Source organism: Mycena indigotica, assembly GCF_014461135.1.
Source record: "Mycena indigotica strain 171206Taipei chromosome Unknown Mind.scaff0006, whole genome shotgun sequence".
NCBI classification, from domain to species: domain Eukaryota; kingdom Fungi; phylum Basidiomycota; class Agaricomycetes; order Agaricales; family Mycenaceae; genus Mycena; species Mycena indigotica.
The window spans coordinates 2,752,406-2,771,821 of NW_023503005.1; the positions used below are offsets into that span (position 1 = coordinate 2,752,406).

At 50.1% G+C, this 19,416-nt stretch overlaps 7 protein-coding genes across 7 annotated transcripts; 6 read left to right on the top strand and 1 right to left on the bottom strand.

Moving 5' to 3' along the window:
* Positions 1-22: 22 nt before the first annotated feature.
* Positions 23-2,119, top strand: MIND_00732700 (alcohol dehydrogenase; the record flags this gene model as incomplete). Its single annotated transcript, XM_037364028.1, has 14 exons — positions 23-229; positions 284-319; positions 367-417; positions 467-600; positions 647-750; positions 799-858; positions 904-1,001; positions 1,052-1,146; positions 1,196-1,360; positions 1,409-1,469; positions 1,520-1,531; positions 1,581-1,686; positions 1,737-1,972; positions 2,021-2,119. The coding sequence occupies 14 exons, from the start codon at positions 23-25 to the stop codon at positions 2,117-2,119; spliced, it is 1,464 nt and encodes a 487-aa protein (XP_037219672.1).
* Positions 2,120-2,234: 115 nt separating this feature from the next.
* MIND_00732800 (1-(5-phosphoribosyl)-5-[(5-phosphoribosylamino)methylideneamino] imidazole-4-carboxamide isomerase) lies at positions 2,235-3,343 on the top strand (the record flags this gene model as incomplete). The annotated part of the gene is made up of 6 exons (XM_037364029.1): positions 2,235-2,430; positions 2,483-2,553; positions 2,602-2,705; positions 2,749-3,023; positions 3,168-3,231; positions 3,274-3,343. The coding sequence occupies 6 exons, from the start codon at positions 2,235-2,237 to the stop codon at positions 3,341-3,343; spliced, it is 780 nt and encodes a 259-aa protein (XP_037219673.1).
* Positions 3,344-3,403: 60 nt separating this feature from the next.
* On the top strand, positions 3,404-3,928 carry MIND_00732900 (alcohol dehydrogenase; the record flags this gene model as incomplete). The annotated part of the gene is made up of 4 exons (XM_037364030.1): positions 3,404-3,441; positions 3,491-3,595; positions 3,643-3,793; positions 3,848-3,928. The coding sequence occupies 4 exons, from the start codon at positions 3,404-3,406 to the stop codon at positions 3,926-3,928; spliced, it is 375 nt and encodes a 124-aa protein (XP_037219674.1).
* Positions 3,929-4,340: 412 nt separating this feature from the next.
* Positions 4,341-6,592, top strand: MIND_00733000 (Ste20-like serine/threonine kinase; the record flags this gene model as incomplete). Its single annotated transcript, XM_037364031.1, has 5 exons — positions 4,341-4,566; positions 4,620-5,230; positions 5,286-6,110; positions 6,159-6,292; positions 6,343-6,592. The coding sequence occupies 5 exons, from the start codon at positions 4,341-4,343 to the stop codon at positions 6,590-6,592; spliced, it is 2,046 nt and encodes a 681-aa protein (XP_037219675.1).
* A 1,861-nt stretch (positions 6,593-8,453) lies between these two features.
* On the top strand, positions 8,454-12,933 carry MIND_00733100 (Patatin-like phospholipase domain-containing protein; the record flags this gene model as incomplete). The annotated part of the gene is made up of 32 exons (XM_037364032.1): positions 8,454-8,497; positions 8,551-8,754; positions 8,806-8,818; positions 8,867-8,954; positions 9,007-9,062; positions 9,112-9,129; positions 9,177-9,203; positions 9,257-9,343; positions 9,391-9,467; positions 9,523-9,535; positions 9,588-9,618; positions 9,664-9,813; positions 9,861-9,968; positions 10,022-10,142; positions 10,191-10,203; positions 10,251-10,348; positions 10,398-10,571; positions 10,623-10,687; positions 10,732-10,754; positions 10,805-10,818; positions 10,866-10,906; positions 10,951-10,976; positions 11,024-11,059; positions 11,109-11,134; positions 11,185-11,325; positions 11,373-11,409; positions 11,459-11,898; positions 11,960-12,149; positions 12,196-12,302; positions 12,350-12,374; positions 12,428-12,613; positions 12,661-12,933. Exons 1-32 carry the CDS (start codon positions 8,460-8,462, stop codon positions 12,931-12,933), a joined length of 2,946 nt encoding a protein of 981 aa, XP_037219676.1. The 5' UTR covers positions 8,454-8,459.
* Positions 12,934-13,019: 86 nt separating this feature from the next.
* MIND_00733200 (uncharacterized protein) lies at positions 13,020-17,597 on the bottom strand (the record flags this gene model as incomplete). Its single annotated transcript, XM_037364033.1, has 13 exons — positions 13,020-13,084; positions 13,135-13,271; positions 13,325-13,844; positions 13,896-13,997; positions 14,047-14,154; positions 14,249-14,377; positions 14,427-14,603; positions 14,653-14,874; positions 14,917-15,024; positions 15,074-15,463; positions 15,511-15,621; positions 15,669-17,151; positions 17,199-17,597. The coding sequence occupies 13 exons, from the start codon at positions 17,595-17,597 to the stop codon at positions 13,020-13,022; spliced, it is 3,951 nt and encodes a 1,316-aa protein (XP_037219677.1).
* A 166-nt stretch (positions 17,598-17,763) lies between these two features.
* On the top strand, positions 17,764-19,255 carry MIND_00733300 (Constitutive photomorophogenic 8; the record flags this gene model as incomplete). Its single annotated transcript, XM_037364034.1, has 4 exons — positions 17,764-18,075; positions 18,107-18,210; positions 18,258-18,524; positions 18,580-19,255. 4 exons carry the CDS (start codon positions 17,764-17,766, stop codon positions 19,253-19,255), a joined length of 1,359 nt encoding a protein of 452 aa, XP_037219678.1.
* Between the last annotated feature and the right edge of the window lie 161 nt (positions 19,256-19,416).

Genomic DNA, 19,416 nt, shown 5'->3' on the forward strand with positions numbered 1-19,416 from the left:
TGAATCTACATCTGCTTCCCCAATGGCTTCAACTCGCTCAATAGCTCGTCTCCTCAACCATGTATCGCAACACTCCGCCACCTGCCCTTGCCATACCACCCACCATGCCGCGTCAACACCCGCTGCTCTCTCCCAACTGAGGCGTTATGCGACACCCGTCGACAACAAGGAATACGCATTTGAGGTTGCAGCTTCCAATCTACGCTTTGGCTCAAATGTAACGAGTGAAGTCAGTCCAACATTGAAAAGGATCCAACCACCTCTACACTGACATTGTGTTCAGGTTGGGTACGATCTATCCAACATGAAAGCTCGCAAGGTGGTCGTGACGTCCTGTGAACTGAATGTGTTCTAACAATCTACAAGGTCGGAGTCTTCACCGACGTGAATCTCGCCAGCCTTCACCCAATGAAAGCGGTCTGCATTCTATACCTTTTCTGTGGCGCGTCTGAATACAATCAATTAGACGCTCGCGTCTCTTGATGTTCAACCTGATCTCCCCTTCGAAGTCATGGCACTGCCGGCTGGAGAGCCAACTGAAGAGAGTTGGGCCAGCGCGATTGAGTGGGCGCGCACCCATGACTTCAGTCATTTCCTGGCGTGCGACGATCCCTTCAATATTTTGTGTTGACTGACGATATTGTAGCGTCGGTGGCGGAAGCGTGATCGACACAGCCAAAGCAGCAAACTTATTCACTGTCTTCAAAGAGGCACAACTTATGGACTTCGTCAACGCGCCAGTCGGGAAAGGTTTGCCTCGTCAATGTTCCACCGTGTCAACTTTGACGCGTTTTCCAGGCTTACCGGTTACCCAGCCTCTCCGCCCGTTGATTGCGATCCCCACAACCGCAGGAACGGGTACGTTATTATTGTCGTAAGCCTCACCCTCTCATTGTTGCGCAGGATCAGAAACCACTGGCGCCGCTATCTTTGATGTTACATCCCGGTCATTCAAGACGGGAATCGCCAATCGAGCTTTGAAACCAGTGCTTGGTATCGTGGTAAGTCTACTAAATTTTTGTTTGTGAAGCGGAAGCAAATGTGCTCGTAGGACACCCAAAATACGGCAACATGTCCGCGTGAGGTCCACATTTCTGCTGGCCTTGATGTCTTGTTCCACAGTCTCGAAAGCTATACCGCGATTCCGTATTCTTCTTTTTTTTCATCGCCTCCATTTATTGCTAATGCTGACCAGTTATACCAAACGCACCCGACCCTCCAACCCTATCCTTCGGCCTGCTTATCAGGGAAGCAATCCTGTTGCTGACGTCTTTTCGTTCTGGGCTTTACAAACTACGGTCAAATACCTTCCTCGAGTTGCCAAAAATACCGACGATGACGAGGCGCGGCGACAGATGCTGTTCGTCTCTCCTGTTGTGCTCATTGTGATCGCTTAGTAAGACCTCAGGCTGGCTGCGTCCTTCGCAGGCATAGGATTTGGCAATGCCGGCGTGCATCTGTGCCATGGGGTGCGTAAATATAAAATACTCTTCGCCTCTTTTTTTCATCGCGATTTTAGATGTCTTATCCGGTAAATACTGATGAAAACTACCTCTATGCAGGTCATTGACTCTATCAAGATTTCAGGATTAAACAAAAAAGGACCAAAGTACAAGCATCCTGGGTACCTTAACCCTCAGCCAATCATCCCCCACGGTATCTCTGTTGCCATCACTGGCCCAGCAGGTCAGTTCATTTCCTTTTTTATAAGCCATACTTTTGACCCCATGTACTAGTGTTCCAGTTCACTGCTCCCTCTTCACCAGATAGGCATCGACAAGTGTTGGCTGTATTCAACAACACTAGCCCATCAGACCCATCAATTACGCGCATTCCGGACTCAGAAATCGGCGCTCACGTATATGATACCATAGCTCGGTTCTTAGATGGACTTGGCGTCCCTCGCGGGTTGAAAGCACTGGGTTACACAACAGCTGACATCCCTATGTTGGTTGAAGGAACAATTCCTCAGGTACGGCATCATTTAGTTTATGTTCGCCTTTTCATTTTTCACTCTTAGCGACGCGTTCTGGATCTCGCGCCGGGTATTGGAGATGTGGTGGACGAAGATGGCCGAGAGCATTTGACAAAAATGTTGGAACAGTCGCTTGAATATTAATGACGCGTGACGTCACCGTGACTATGCATCGTGACCATGTTTCGACCATGCATCGACCTTCACGACGGCAAAGTGAAGCAGATCGTTGGCGGCACACTCTCGGAATCAGCACCAGATGCACTCAGAACTAATTTTGTCTCAAGGCTTGTCTGACTTCTTGCGGAATCAACCCGAGACCAATGCACAAGATAGTCAATCTGCTGCTGACTTTGCGCGACTATACAGAGAGCATAATTTAGTGGGTGGTCATGTCATCAAGCTGGGTCCAGGAAACGACCAAGCAGCGCGCGAAGCACTTGCTGTCTGGCCAGGTCATTCCCTTTGTCTACATCGTTGAAAGCAGACGCGATAGCTTTCTCACAGGGGGACTGCAAATCGGCGGGGGCATCACGGTGGAAAATGCGCAAAGTTGGCTCGATGCTGGTGCTAGCAAAGTTCGAAGTCAAGTTTGGTAAATGGCAGATCTATGAATTCTCCACCAGGTCATCGTCACCTCGTATCTGTTCCCGGGGGCCAAATTCTCATTGGATCGTTTGAAACAACTCTCTTCTCTGATTGGCAAAGGTAGATTGGTCGTGGACGTGAGGTACTTTTCGTTCAGAGAAGCATGCAATGGCTGATAGACAAAGCTGTCGCAGGCGAGAAGAGGACTGGATTGTAGCTATGAATAAGTGGCAAGACCTTACTGATATGATCGTATCCAAAGGTTTGTTGCAAATATTTTGGTTTGCGCACTGTTCATCCACCTTACAGAAAATTTGGACACCTTGGCTGAATATTGCAGGTTCGCGGTTCCAGTTTGCACTTCATCCAAGTCATACGCATACGCATCTCAGCGAGTTTTTGATCCACGCAGCAGACGTTGAAGGTCTGTGTCAGGGAATAGACGAAGCGCTAGTTCAAAGTTAGTCTACTTTTCCAACCGTTAATTCTAAGGTCTGACAAGAGCAGGACTGGGTGAATGGGTTCAAATACCTTGCACTTATGCAGGCGGCGCAAAAGGCGAGGCGCTCTGACTAATCGCTCGGTTTGGACTAAAGTAAGATAGCAATTGAGGACCTCGACATAGTTCGACGATTGTCTGGTGGAAAGGTTGATCTAACGTATGGAAGGTATGTCGTCGACAATCATTTCGATGCACACTTATCGGGCAGCTCTTTGGATATATTTGGCGGGACTTTAGTCAAGTTTGAGGAGTTGGTAGCGCATCAATTTGTGAACTAGTTAGAATGTGACCATTCACGTGATCATCCATCCATCCATCCTTCAAGACCAAAATCCACGATGCCCGCCAAGGTCAAGGCGTACGAACTCCAATCCAAGTGCGTCGATTGAAGGCTATCTGAAAACGCTTTTGACGAGGAAAACTAGGTCGAAGAATGACTTGTCGAAGCAACTCGTCGAGCTCAAGAACGAGTTACTCACTTTGCGTGTGCAGAAAATCGCCGGCGGGTCTGCATCCAAGCTTACCAAAATGTGCGTCGTCCTTTCATCGATGTCGTCTGGGAATTAACTTGGACCAGAAACACTGTCCGGAAATCCATTGCCCGCGTTTTGACTGTGATGAACCAAAAGGCTCGCCAAAATCTGCGCGAGTACTACAAGAACAAGAACTACCTCCCTCTTGATCTCAGGGCGAAGAAAACCCGAGCCATCCGGCGGCGTTTGTCCAAGGTGAGTAGATCGTTGGTTTAATAATGACGCTTTAATCTTATTCTATCTATTTAGCACGATGCCTCGTTAAAGACCTTGAAGCAGAGAAAGAAGGACCAGAACTTCCCTCTGCGGAAATACGCGGTCAAAGCATAGGCGGTCCATATGTGTTTTTTTCCTGTTTTGTAGTATGCTATGCACGACAACGAGAACTATGCTTGGACGTGACACGCAACAACGGAGGTTGACACTGTACCCTCAGGAGCTCCACTGTCATTTGCGGCTCTCTCTCTCTTCCTCTCTCTTTATCGTACCATACAACCAAAGCGGGTCGGACCCAGCGTCACAGTTTAAAGCCAGTGCCAAGGGCTGTAAACCGATTGACTCCGTTCACCCAGGTGGCGCCACTCCTTCCAACGCGTTCGAATTGTACACCCCAATCCTCCTCGATTCCTTAGTCTTTTCTTAACGCCGACCAATGGTGAGTGCAGTAATTTTCGTTTCGAGGTTGCACGTGGGGCCCCATCATTCAGCCGGATGAGGTCAGGGCTTGGCTTCTGCTCTCAAGATGGCCCCCGGCTCTCGTCTTAGACGGCGCTCTGACGATATTACCCCAAAGCAACAGATGGCCTCTCCAGAGCCAAGCCCTCGCTCGCGGGAGCCAGTCCCCATCCCCAGCAGCAACCCCGCCAGCCAGTACACTCTCCTCGAAAAACTGGGCACAGGAAGTTTCGGGACTGTTTATAAGGCAATGCATAATGATACGAAGCAAATCGTGGCTATAAAGCAGATTGGTGCGTGCTTCACACTCCATTCTGGGCTCTTTTTTGTCTTACTTGCCGGCTAGATTTGGAGGATTCGGACGACGACATCTCGGAAATCCAGCAAGAGATTGCTAGTCTTGCCCAGTGCGATTCAGAATACGTGACGCGCTATTATGGGTCATTCGTTGTGGCATACAAGCTTTGGATTGTCATGGAGTATCTGGCCGGCGGTTCTTGTCTCGACCTACTCAAAGCTGGGACATTTACCGAAGCCCATATCGCCGTCATTTGTCGCGAACTCCTTCTCGGTCTGGACTACCTTCACACCGAAGGCACTATCCACCGCGACATCAAGGCAGCCAACATCCTGCTCTCTTCATCCGGCAAAGTCAAACTTGCGGACTTCGGAGTTGCTGCCCAGCTGACGAGCACATTGCGACACACCTTTGTGGGCACTCCATTTTGGATGGCTCCTGAAGTTATCCGACAGGCTGGTTACGACGCTAAAGCCGATATGTGGAGTCTGGGAATTACGGCCATAGAGATGGCCAAGGGTGAACCACCCCTTGCAGAGTACCACCCAATGCGTGTGCTCTTCCTCATTCCGAAAGCAAAGCCGCCCGTTCTTGACGGACCGTTTTCTGCTGCGTTCAAGGACTTCGTGAGCCAATGTCTCACAAAGGACCCTCATGCCGTCAGTTGTTTCATTTGGAGGTTGTTGTCTAAACAAAAGACTAATTTATTCATAGCGCCCGACTGCCAATGAGCTCCTTCAGCATCGCTTTATTCGCGCTGCTCGGAAAACCTCGTATTTGACGGAGTTAATTGAGCGTTACCAAGACTATCGAGCGCGATCGCCACAGAAGGGTGGTCACCAGCCTTTCCAACCCACCATTCGACCATGGGAGGCAAATGGCACCATCCGTAGCGACTGGAACTTTGACACCATCAAATCAGTTTCGGCTATGGGAACATTTCGGAGTATGGCGAAAGACCTGGAAATGCCTCCAGGGATGGAGTTGGACGAAGATGCAGACGATTCGGATGAAGAACTCCATGGCTCAATTGACACTGGTGGAGCAACAAAGGGTAGTGATGCCATTCCTGGTATTGGTATGCAGCTTCAGGCGGCACACTCAACTGTCCTCATACGACCTCCCAACGAGAAAGATGTCCCGGCATTACTAGAAGATGATTCGTCTGCAGACACCCACTCTGACAACCCACAAACTCCCCCCCAAGACAACTTCGGTCTCGGCGCCCCTCCCGCCTATTCAGGTTCAGTTCGGAACAGTCGTCGTTCATCGTATGCCGCTCGTAACTCTCTGAACGGTGCCGGTACCGTTATGAGGGAAGCCGATCTCGGCACTGGTGTCGATACCATCCGCCCGGTCAAGAAAGTTGACACGGTTGGCTCATTGAGGTTGTCCTCTGAGTATGTGGGCAGCATGAGGCGAGAGGGAAGCGGCAGTTCTGGTCCTACTTCACCGACGTCACATCGGAGAGCCACCAGTGAAGCCGTCAAAGCAGGCAGAAGCTTGGTTGACGATGTGGTCCTCCCGATATTACAATCCGTCAGTTTTCATGCTTTGCTCGTTCTCATAGTTATTAATCTTGCTCAGGCTACCCGAGACGACATGGATGCGCGGGAAATTGAATCACTGAGCATGATCTCAAGGGGTTTCACTGAACTCAAGGAAGCCAACCCTGAACTGGCCTACAATGTTATTCTGGACATTCTCTCTGGGATCAACGAGTAAGTTATTTCTATTCTTCTCATTGACATCATTTAACGCTATCTGACAGCAACGCGGCCGTTCGACAGCATGTCCAAACTTCGCGGAGTCTTTTCCCTCACAAACGTATCATTCGGAAAAGCGAAATGACCGCCAAAGGATTGGTTGTCACCGAAGTCCAGGAAGATGTCTCGGGTCTACCGCCCACCTTGGAATCCGCCAAATCAGATGAGGCACCTCAGAAGAAGTCTGCTATTTCAGAGCTCATCTACATGCGCTGGTTAGAGGGTTTGCGGTTGAAGTGGCCCAGTCTTACTTGAGTGGCTGGCTTTCCTTCTTTTTCGTCTTTTGTTTGCATTGGATTCTTTTCGACTTGTTTACCTAATCTTTTGCCCAAGTACAGTCGGCGTTGTTTATTCTACTCAGTAATGCTTATGACGCTCACGACATATACCCAGTAGTTAGCTCTCATGTACCTCACGCTGATGAAATTTTTATGAGCCAAATATACAAATGTGGGTATCTACAGTCCCGGGCCTTGGCAAATAGACTACAACATAGGACTGTGACCAACAAATCAGCAAAGACCAGACTGATGAGCGCATCGATGAGCAGTTACTTACTGCGCCAAAACAGAAAACAGAACCCGAAAGGGAGAAAGAAAAAAACAGCTACCACGCCAATCCCACGTCGACGTCATCCTCACTGTAATACTTTCAAGTCAGGTGTGTCCAAGCGCAAAAACGAGGCATTACCTGTCCTCGAGACACTCTTCTAGTGCCTCCAACACCCTGTCACTCGCGAAGAAATCAATTCCAAGCAATGCTGGATCCATCTCTGCAGACTGGATCGAGTGGTCACTCTCTGACGTCGACAAATTGACTTCGCCATCAGCAGGAAGAGTAGACTGTTGGAGGAGGTTTTTAAAACTCTGGCTCATAAAAACGCTGCTGGAATCCCATTCTTTCGTTTCATCAATCAATTCGCGCAGTATTCCGAGCAATGGGTCGGGGCTGCTAGTCGGGTTTTGACGGGACTCTGCAGGTGTGTACATCGAGTGGATGCTCATAGCTAAGCCAAGATTGACGGTAGGCAAGCCATTGCGAGCGTCTGGAATAATCTGCTTGTCGGATGGCTCATCTGGGAGAATCATACTGCGAAGAGGCGAAGGGCCTGGAGGTCCAATGTTAGGACTACGTCGAGTGCGTGCTCGAAGTTTGGGTCTAGAACTGGGTATAATCGTTGGTGGTGGTGGAAAGGCAGAAAGATTGGGGGAAATTTGCTCATTGCGGTGAACCGTAGGTGAAAGTTTTGGCAAGGCGTGAAGAGGTGGACTCGTAAGAACCGATTTCTTTGGATGGAGGGCGAAAGGGTGGGAGATTGGCATGTTACGAACGGTAGGGGAACTAGCGTGTGTCGTAAATGGTGGTCGAGACAATGAGCGGCCAAGCCGAGTCAGCGACGAAGAAGATTCAGTATATCTGGGAGAGTCTTCGAGGCTTGAAACAAAGCTGACAGAACGGGGACTCTTGAGACTGGAATGTCGCCGTCGTTGCGAATCGTGCGTTGGATTGCGAGTCATGACAGGAAGAGAGAAACGCCGTCGTTGGGGTGTTATAGGAGAGTGAGAGTTTTCGGGGAAAGACGGTAGTGTGAATTCAACGAGTGTCTTGGGAGGTTGACGCTTGGGCGAGGTCTTGAAGCGACGGGCGATATCAAGCACAGAGGGATGCTCTGGTCGCGGACGATGATTCGAGTCTGTGTGGATCTGGTATGCAAATGAATGGTGAGGCTGCTTCCAATCTTTCTTCTCCAATGCACATTGAACTTCCACTGTTGGGGAACCCCAAAATCCTACAAAATACGCTGACTTCTCTTTGATGGTGGACGAGCTATCGTCGGAGCCAGCTGCAGATTCTGAGAGCGGTAGTGAAATTGCTGAATTTTGCTGCGTGTTGACGCGTCGCAGGTGAACAAAAACGCGCTTCAAGCTGATGAGACACATGACCACAAAAATGATTCCGGCAAAGACAACGAGAGAAACTGTGGATGGAGATACGTGAACTGGGATTGGTGCTGCCGAAACGAGGGGAGTAAGGAGCGTAACGACAAACACAAGTATGGCGAGCATCGTGGTGGTGGATGGAAACAAGACCTGCAGATAGTGACATCACAGCTGACTTTTCTATGCCACCACCACTTGAAGAAGACTTTGTCGATGAAACGCAAGTTGAACCTGCAACTGCTCTATATACTCACTCAAGGTCGAACGGTGTAGCCATATTCACGCATTCAAAGAAGCGCTCGAATACGATGGAGAGGACCATATTAATAGCCCCATTTTGCTGGACCCTGAAGCAGGGCGCGTTCGCAAAATCTCCGCACTCTCCGACTTTGCCCCAGTGAATCTCAGAGTCAAGAGAAGGAAACGAAAGGAGCACAGAAAGGCGGCGAAACACGATTGGTCGTTTATAATCTTTCGGTCAGAAGCGAGTGTTGACAGTTCGCTCATAACTGACTTTTAATTTTGTAGATGGCCATTGCTCGTGTGTAACCTGTCAAAAGCTCATGGTATCTGAACAGGGGTACTCAAGGGCTTTATCTTTCTCTTCATTGCCGCAGAATTCGGTCTGTATGTGTTTTTGCGACAACTTGTCAATGTCAAGGAGTGGGTATCAGCTTGTGCGTGGTCAAACTACTAGATCTACGTGGACATTGAAGACTGGTTCAACAGGGCGAGGTCGAAAAGGTCTTTTGCGCAAAAAATTACGTGGGGCAGCAACATACGAGGTACGCCGGTAATTTTATTAGAAATTTACTCGCGCTCTGACTAGAGTAGGAGTGGAAAGAAGCCGCTGTATTGTCTACTATTGGCTCTAGCGACTATAACTGATCCTGTTCAAGGGCGTCATGGATGAGTACTTGCAATTTGTAAGTTTCCTCCTTTACAGCAGAAACCTGTCTGACCCGACCTTCATCACCAGGATGAATGGAAGAAGGACGACGAAGATGCTTTCTACGACTACAAACTACTCCGTCGTGTGCATAAATCGCTCAAAACTCTTCGGGAGGTAGTCTCTGTCCTTCGAAATTGTCAACGGCTCCAATTTGGCCTTAGAAGAATGATGTTCGAGGATGTCTTGGGGTTTTGGCCACATGTTTGCGGTCTAATTTTGCTGCCGTTGAATCTCCGAGGTCTGCTTGCAATTACTTACTTGTTCTTCTTCAATGATTGCTGACCATCTACCAGGCTTTACAGCGAGGTAGGCAAATGGGAATCAAGGGTTTGGTGAGTTCTCAAGGCAAAGTCTCCAGACATTTTTCGGAACAAAGGATCTTATCGAAGGTCCGTGCTTTTAAGATGACTGTGTCGTAAGCTGACAAGGTTCAGCGTATTTTGACGAGCAAGAACGCGCCATCGAACTCATTCGCAACTCCTCAGAGCTCACGCTAGACGAGAAAAGAAGGTTTTTCAAGGCTGCAAATACAAACTTGGGCATTAGTGCTCTTTGTTTGTCGGGCGGAGCGTCATTCGGATATTGTGGGTCTCGTCTCATGCTGCACTTGCATTTGTAACCAAGCTTCTAGACCATACCGGGGTCGTTAAAGCGTTTCTAGACAACGGACTGCTTCCTCGGGTCATAACAGGAACCAGTGCTGGTGGCCTGATCGCCGCCTTGTGCTGTACTCGAACAGGTTTGGTGCATAAAGCTTAACAAGAACCTAATCCTACTCAAGTCTTTTGTTAGATGCTGAGCTCAAAGAATTACTGGTTCCCCAGCTTGCTGATAAGATAACGGCCTGTGAAGAGAGCTTTAGTGTTTGGGGGAGACGGTTGTGGAAGACTGGCGCCAGATTTGATCCTCTTCTGTGTGTGATTCGTTCCTTTCTGGTTTCTGCTGACAAGACAATGTATAGTTGGGCAAGGAAGGTGTGGGTTATCCCGGCTCATAATTTCCCTCTTTTTATGCATCTCAGTGCGCTTTCTTTACTAGAGGCTCCTTGACTTTCAAAGAGGCATATATGCGAACGGGGAGAATTCTCAATATCTCGGTTATCCCAGCCGACCGTCACTCGTATGTCATCCCGAATCAATCACCATCATCATTTTACACCTCCATGCAGCCCAACTCGTTTGCTCAACTATTTGACTTCGCCCGACACGTTAATTTGGAGCGCGCTTTTGGCCTCGGCTGCGGTACCAGGCATTTTACCGTCCCTTTGTCTGATGCAGAAGCTGCGAGATGGCAGCGCAGTCCCTTATAACTGGGGCAGTAGGTTCAAAGATGGATCACTTCGGTGAAGTCTCTCGTTTGATTGCATCATATCGTCCCTAATCCGTCGCTGTAGAGTGGATATTCCCCTACAGGCTCTGCACACATACTTCAATGTCACATTTCCTGTGGTTTCCCAAGGTATACCAGAGAAATTGATCACGATTTGACTGATAGCCTTCCAGTCAACCCACATGTTCATCTATTTGTGAGCCTTCCTTCTAATCTGCCGCCAAAGGTGAACTCATTCATCCACAGTTCTTTGCCCCGAGGTTCTGTCTAATCTTAAACTCTCAACTCGAGTTGACCTGTGTCAAAGAGGATCTCCAGGAAGGCCGGTTGCTCATCGGAAAGGCAAAGGTTGGGCCAGCTTCAATGGCACTATTGGTTGCTTACTTGTACAGGATGGCGAGGGAATTTCATTCTTAGCGTAAGAACAGCGACAATCGGTTGAATTTGGATTGAACGCCGCGACAGGCAGCAGAGCAGTGGTTAAAGCACGAGTTAACCAAGGTACGGTCAAGATATTTTGGAATAACTGAGACTTAAGACGGATTTTCAGAATTTCAAAGTGATCCGTGATCTTGAGTGTGTAACCCCACGCAGCATCGCGAAATAACGACTGACCTGGTTATAAGGCTGCTACCTCAACTTTTGGGTCAAGATTGGTCTTCGGTCTTTCTTCAACGATTCGATGGGCACGTTACTATCTGGCCACGAACAAGACTATATGACTGGCTCAGAATATTGAGCGATCCATCCCAGCATGAATTGGAGAGGTATGTCCCGCTGCTTTCACAGTGTCCGTTTTTTAATTTCTGGACAGAATGATGCGAGTTGGTCAGCTGGCAACATGGCCCAAGGTTGTTGGGTTGAATGCGCGACTCTTAGCTATTCTCACTACCACCACAGTTGCACATGATCGCAAACCGGGCGCGGATCGAAAAACAAATATACCTTGGGCGACAACATATACGCCAAATTGCCAAATCCAAACCAACCGACCTAACTCCCGAGCTCACTTCCCCACCACCGAGCGGGTCAGACCACCCATTATCAGTTGACACTGATGCAGAAAGCGCGTTCACCCACAAGTCGCGTACCTTCTACCGAAACAAACGTTCGGGCACCTCGGCTCCCAGAGAGCATAGTCGCCACCCAGACCTATTGCGGAATCGGAAACGATGGGCATCGAGTGAAAAGTACGAGCCGGCAAGTCCATCCGGTTTTCTTGCCCGTTTACGCGCGCGGTCGTTTTCGTCGTTCAAGGGGAGCGCGTTGAAGGAAGTTAATGTAGCGCCAGAAGATGGCTGGAGTAGCGATACCGATAGCTCAGAGGAGGAGCTGATCGAGTCTGTAGTTGTGGACGCTGTTACGTGACCGTCGTTACCCCTGTGACCCTTGTCGACTCAGAACCACGATGTCCTCCGAAGATATGCTAAGAGCAGTAGAGCGGCGACTACAACAACAACAACAACAAGCCTCCCCACCAGATATAGTGCAATTTACCGGCCAAGACTATGAACTCAAAATGAAACTGCGCCGAATGATAGACCCAGGCATCCTCCGCAATCCTGATGCCCAAGCGGTTACGTCGATGAAAGTAGCCTGCCCGTTTCCTCTGTGTGTCTGGGACTGAAGCAGCACAGCTTTTGCTCAGGCTATGCGATAACATCATTGCTGAGCCCGAGAACAAGAAGTGGCATTCGTTCAAGCCGACGAATTCAATTATAAAGCGCGATCTAATGGACCCCAAGTGCGTCTGTGACTCTCTGGATAGTCTATCTTTAACACAGAAGCTAGGGGGACAGTCGAGTATGCTCGAGAGGTGCGTGGGTGTGTTCCGGCCAGCCGATCGTCCTATCTAAGTCGTGACCCCAGCTAGGGTTCTCTCCACACGTCGAAGACTACCAGCCGGTCTACGTGTTCAATCCCAAGAAGCTGCACCAACTGAAAATAGGCGCCGAGCTGCTGCGGGAGACGTTGGCGCTCAAGACGGAGAAACAAGAGCGTGAGTTACAGGCGAGGAAGAACGAGAAGGCTGTTGCTTCTGCAGCAGCAGAGAAGGTGCGGGATCCAATTAAATGCTGGCTGGGTTTTCCAACTGGGTATAGGTTCGGTTGGCTTTCGAAGACGATCGGAAGCGGAAACAACTGAACGATACGCTTGAGCGTGAACGGCGAGCAGCCCGTTTAGAGGCGGCAGCCCAGCGGGCAGAGCAACAAGCGCTAGAGCGTGAAGAGGAGGAGCAACAAGATCAGGACGATGATGATGGTGATGATGACAGAGACGAGGATGATGAAGAGCAACAGCTTATGCCTGGAGGCGGTAATGTGTTGGGCGAAAAGCCTCGCGCATCAATTCCGTCCAACAAAAAAACGGATTAGTAATAAGACAGCAAGGACAGTTTTGTAGTAACGTGTAGCAGATAAATACATGGGATCCACCTCATGGTTGATAATTAAAATTACAATTATGAAGTCAGCTTCCGTACTGTCGGTGGACGAGGTACATCTTCCTCTGTGATCGGTGGGGCGTCTACACATTGTTTGTCAGCGGAATAAGGCAAGAAAGAGGAAAAGCCTCACCATGCATTTGTAACGCTCTAACGCGCTGCAAAACCAAGCTATCTCGCTTTCGCGGTGCTGGTCCATTGGTCGATGCAGACCTATCTAGTGATGGGGGTGGAGGTGAGGATTTCGGGAGGGCCATCGAGCTTGAGCGGCTTAAAGAGGACGGAGCCTTTGTTGGGGAAGTCCGGTCAATCACGGGCCGTACCATAGTGGAGACTGGTCGCACAACAGTCCTTTGCGCGCCTGGTGGGGGCGGGGGGCAGTGGCTGGGCGGGCGGCGGGGGGCGCTGCTGCTACCCGCATCATCGAAATCGGTCGCCCGCCCACAGGCCGCGGCGACGGCGGCAAGCTGTTGCGGATCACGGAACCGGAGCGGAGGCGCGTCATTGATCGGGGTGATGGCGACGGCTCGATCGGGGCGGCACCGCTTGGAGACACGACCACTGTCCCGAGGGGGAACACCTCGTGGTGGAGATCGAGATGGCTCTTGGTGGGCTCCATCACGCGGGGCTGTGCACCACCACCACTGGGGGTGACAACTTCGGTGCCTTGGGCGAATACCTGCAAGTGCAGCTCTTGGTGGGTTCTGGACATATTGCGTCGAGGGCCATTCTTGACCAACGCGTGAAGATCAGAGCGGGTGAATCGGCTCTGTCTTGGCGGCCGAGGGTCAGGCATTGTCAGTAGCGTTGGATAAAGGTCCAAGTAGGGGTAGACGGCGTCATCTGTCGTGAAAACGTGAGTGGCCAATGGAGAATAGCAGGAGAGCAACAGACATAGAGCAATGAACGGGTACAGCGGTTCTGGACGGACTTGAATCTCGTCTTGCATCTCGCATTCCGCTGATGGGTAGGGAACGGGAGGATAAGTCGCCGGGTCTACAGGAGAATTATCAGAAAATTTTATCACCCCTGCTGAGAAACCTACACAAGTCGAAGACGGGATAACGAGACTGACGAATGACGATGGGATCAAAATGCGATGCCTTGCGTTCGACGGGAGGATATGGTACAATGTGTGGATAGACAGCAGGGTCTGTCACGAGAATGAACAAATAGTAGGACGTAGAGGAGGAAAAAGGACTTGCAGAGATCAAAGCAGAGGTAAGACAGCGACATTGAAATTGGACGATGCACAGGCGTAGAGTTGCGGATAGCAGGGTACAAGTTGAAGACGGGATAATCAACCTGATAGGTAGGTGCCGCCATTTCCCCAGAAGCAGAGGGGTATGGCGTGACATATGGATAGACAGCAGGATCTGCGAAATGCTTAGTCACAACAAACATCAACCAGGAAAGGAAACGCACAGATATCAAGATAAGGATATGCCATTGACTGCCGCACCGAGAGCTCGATGGAACCTGCTTTCTTGGGACCGATGGCAGGGTAAAGGTCAAAATGTGGGTACACCACCGTCCAAAGAGGCTTCTCCATCTCTCCTTGTGTCGGGGGGTACGGGACAACATGAGGGTAGACAGCCGGATCTGCTTATGTTAGCACACTTAAATGGCTTGATGATAAAACTCGACATACAAAGGTCGAAAACCGGATAGTGCGCTGCCAGCCTTGTGGTTATTCCACCGGTAGGACGCGCCACTGGTACTATTGAAGGATAAATCTCTACCAGGTTGTGCGGGTAAATGGCGTCCCCAACAGCCAGCCGGACCGTGATCGAACCACGCAAAGAGACGGAGTCGTGTTTCCAAGCACCAGAAATTGCAGGATATATGTCGAAATTAGGATATACCGCCGGGTCTGATGTCATCAGATGGAGAACATGCTTAGATAGGAGCTTACAGATATTGAAGCACGGATATGCAGTGAGACGTGTGGTGATTTCTATCGAGTCTTCGAGCTTTACGGGTGGATATATAACGTCCAGGTTCCAAGGGTAAACCGCTCGGTCTGGTCCATAATCAGAGAATTATTCAGATGTGTTAGTGCTAAGACATACAGAGGCTGAAGACCGGATAGCTTGGAGGCAGGACGATATCGATTAGGCCAGTTACCCGCCTCAATGGAGACAGACTCGGGTAAATTTCGTCCAGGTTCTGTGGGTAGACAGAGGGTCCGTGAGCTAGTCTGACATTGACCAGACTATTGACTGCAGGGTAAATGTTGTCCAGGTTGTCCGGATAGATAGTGAGACCCGGCGTCAGCCGAACATTGATGGGGCCAAGGCTTTGTTCCTTAACCGCACCGATTATTGGATAAATTTCCCTGAGGTTTTGTGGGTAGATTGAGGGACCTGGTGCCAGTCTAACGTTGATCTCCGAAGAAGTGGAAGCATCCCAAGCTGCAGAAATTCTAGGATAGATTTCGAAATTGGGGTAAACAGCCGGATCTGAAGACATTTCAGTAAGGGTCAATGGTGAATTGATGAGAGCATACAGATATTCAAGGACGGGTAGGAGCTGATGTGCGTTGAAATATCCGAGGACGACACTTCTTGCGCAAGTGCAGGGTAGATTTCATCCAAATTGTGAGGATATGTGGCAGGGTCTAAATTGACATCAAAAAACGTCAGGAAGGAAATTTCGAAGGCCTACAAAGGTCGAAAGCAGGATACGCAGCCGGTAAACTGACAGAAATTGCACTTGGCGAAGGGGTTGACTGAGACTGATGATACGGCCAAACCATTTCCCATGGCGCAGAAACAGATACTGCATGGTATGGCCAGACCATGTTCCACGCCGTAGATGCCGCCGGTGAGGAGTTCTGATGCAAGTCAGAAGAGCGATATGGCCAAACTTGATTCCAAGGCCGGGTTGTGTCGTGATAAGGCCAGACAAGGGACCAAGGAGCATCACCAATTGCAGAGAAGTCAAAGGATCGTTCAGCAGCGTCGGGAGTACGGACGTAGAAGGGCGTGGTTGGGCTTGGAGGGAAAGATTCAGGAGCTCCCCAGGAAGTTGCGGTCATCGGGGTTGTAGGTCGGCTGAATTCACCTCGGTAAGCGAGATGGACAGAGGGGGCATGGTAGTCGCTGACGGGTGTCGGAGGGTAAGACAATGGGGCGCCCCAGCTAGTGGTAGTCAGAGGCGAAGGAGGAACATCTTCTAACATGCGACGGCCGATATCGGGAGTATAAACCAAACCATCCATGTCAAATTCGTAATGCCGCGGCGACCAAGGGTATTCAGAGGGACCAAATGATGTGCATTCCGTTGGCGTCAAGCAAACTGAGCCCTCTGCTCGATTAGCCATATGAACCGAAGGGTCGTAGTACCACGTCAGAGGAGAGTGAGGGTCATAATCACCTGGCCCAGCAGAAGAAATCGAGAAAGAGTAGTCTTCAATTCGATACTCTTCTTCCTCCGCCGGTTCAGGATGTTCTCCGTCGGTCTTATTGCTGGTAGTGATCGGACTTTCTTCCAACGGCGGAGAGATGACGCTAGCCAGAAGTATATGACCTGTTGTTTCTGGGAGAATCGATGCACTAGCTCGCCATGAGTTGACACGGTGCTCGAGGTCGTTAAACTTGGCCGTCTTAGGTTCCTCCTCTTGAAAGATTGGCGAGAGGTTTTGAGATCCATGCAGACCTTCCGGGAGGGCTCGAGCTACGACGGACCGAGGAACCGAACGAACAGACATCACATCAAAACGATCCACGAGAGAGAGTTTCCGTGGGACATGCCGAACAGGCCGAATGATGGAGTGATTGTCCCCATCATCTCCGTCAGCAAAAGTGGTCCTGCTTTCTTCCCGGTAGTGCACGACGGATGGCGCCGCCGATGGAGTAACAGACATTGGGACATCGACTCCGTGTTCTCTATGAGAGGATGCCATCCATGCCCCATACCACCGAGCAAGGTGAAGGTCAATGTCGAACTCGACTTTGCCGCAAACCGGAAGGTGACCTGTGCCCGTCGTTTGACCGTCGAATATATGGCTCCATATCATTTGCCAGGAGTCGTCTGAGATACGTGGAGTCGCAGTGATGCCATTCTCGTTTATGTGAAGATATAAACAGAGACCAGTGGTGCTTGGGAAATTATATTCGCGTGCAATGGCCGACAGCTGGCCGTACATCTGCTCCCAATCAGTCATTGGAAACTAGCTATCCCTAGACCACTTACTGTCGGGAATAAGGGCATCAAAAGTCCCTGCGACAGGCGGTTGCGAGGGCCAGACGATAGAGTATGTCCAAGATGTGCATGATCCTGAGGAAGCGACGAAGGTGGCAGGACAACGAGAAATGAGCGAGAGCTGCGTTGGACAGTCCGTTCCCTTGATTCACGGAGACCGCTGCTATGGTAGACTATTGACGAAGCCGCACGACGGAAACGGCCTCCAGCAGCCTCAGGAGCCACGGACGGGGTGTCAAAGTACTCTTTCTCTTGTGTGTGCCCCTCTGCTACACTCATTGACGGTGGAGTGGGCAATTGGGGGTTGTAATTGCTTTCGACTGTGTTGTTCCGCTGGGGAAATTGGAATGGTGATGGCTTGTGAAACGGCGAAGCGGTGAGGTGGGACATAGTCGGCACGAAAATGACAGAGACCTGCTCTCCGTCGGTTGAATGAACGAATACCGGCGGGGGGAGGAAAGTGGAAAGGGAAGAAGGATGAAGGTAATAAGTAAGAGGATGATTGACCGCGTCAGATAATTATGATTTGGCTGTGTTACATCGTGACAATTGAATCATGGCTTCAAAACTAAACTCGATTAGCTCTCTGCCTCAGAAAGAGCAGGCTGCAGGGTTTATCGCGCTATCACAAGAGATCTTCGCCGGCCCATCCACTTCTGTTGCCTCAGATATTCATGCTCTGGTCGAAACAGTAGTCAACACAGATGCAGTGGGGCTTGTCGTTGGGCGGCAAGTGCTTTCTGAGCTTGTGAAAGTTCTCGGCGACGGCGCAGTAAAGGACGAAGACCTATACAAGAGCATCGTTGAAGACACACTTAGTATCGTTCAACCCCGCATTGTCAGCTATGAAGAACAGGCACGTTTCGTTGTCATGATCTCCTTAAGCTCATTGGCGCCAGGTCAACATCCTTCGCTTTCAGCTAGCAGACATCTTGGAGAAGGAAGAAGAGTGGAGTGAAGCTGCACGGGTTCTCATGGGGACATCTCTCGACTCTGGCCAACGGTATGTCTACCATTTTCGCGTCATACGCGTCTTTGATTTGTTCCAAGTTCAATGGCCGATGGAGACAAACTGCGCGTATACGTCAGAATAGTCCGACTACTTCTCGAGGACGAGGATTCTGTCCAAGCAGAAACATATTACAATCGCGCCGCATTGCTTGTCCACTCCACCAACGACAAAGAAACCTTACTCCAATTCAAACTCTGCCAGGCACGGATAAGCGACTATAGCCGCAAGTTCCTCGAGGCCAGCCAGCGATATCATGAGTTGAGTTATGTGGGTGAGATCGATGAAGAAGAGCGACAACACATGCTGTGAGTCAAGACTGTTGATTCGTTCAAATGCTGTAGCTGAAAGAACTGTATCCAGCTCTGCTGCTGTCACTTGTGCTGTCCTAGCGCCTGCTGGTCCCAATCGATCTCGTGTATTGGCTTCCCTCTACCGTGACGAGCGAACATTGGAACTCCCTACATATAATGTCCTTTCCAAAATGTTCCTCGACCACATTCTCCGATCGACAGAAGTAAAGTCTTTCGAGGCTACGCTCAAACCGCATCAACTGGCCAAAATTGCTATTTCGTCCAACGACCGCCTTGCATCTGCTGGTCAGGATGACGATCCAACTAGCTCTAATGAGCCTGCGATCAGCACAAGAACAGGGCCTTCCACCGTGCTCGACCGTGCTGTTATGGAGCACAACCTCCTTGCTAGCTCGAAAATCTACAACAACATCACTTTCCGTGGACTCGGCGCCTTGCTAGACTTGACGCCGGGGGCAGCAGAGACTATGGCCCGGAAAATGATAGAACAAGGTCGTCTGCGTGGCTCGATTGACCAGGTCGACAAGCTCATTTGGTTTGAGAGCAGTCGCGAGGAGGACGATGCTCAAGGCAAAGCCGGTGGTTTGGGTGATGTAGAGGAGGCAGAAGATACCGGCGCACCCTTCACAAAGCGATGGGACAATCAGATACGTTTGACAGCGGCAAACGTCGAGTCGATTGTCCAACACCTCTCTGAGAAAGGTCTCGTTTCGGTAAATGCATAGAGGGTTGCTTTCTCTTGCTCTCCATGGCTGTCGTGCTGATTGATGAAAGCATAAAATACAATTGAATCACTGTGTCTGTAGCAATACTTCATTCCTTTTGCCAACGCTCGACTGTGGCCAATATAGCCTCCGATGCAGATGTTGGCGAGGAGGATGAGCTC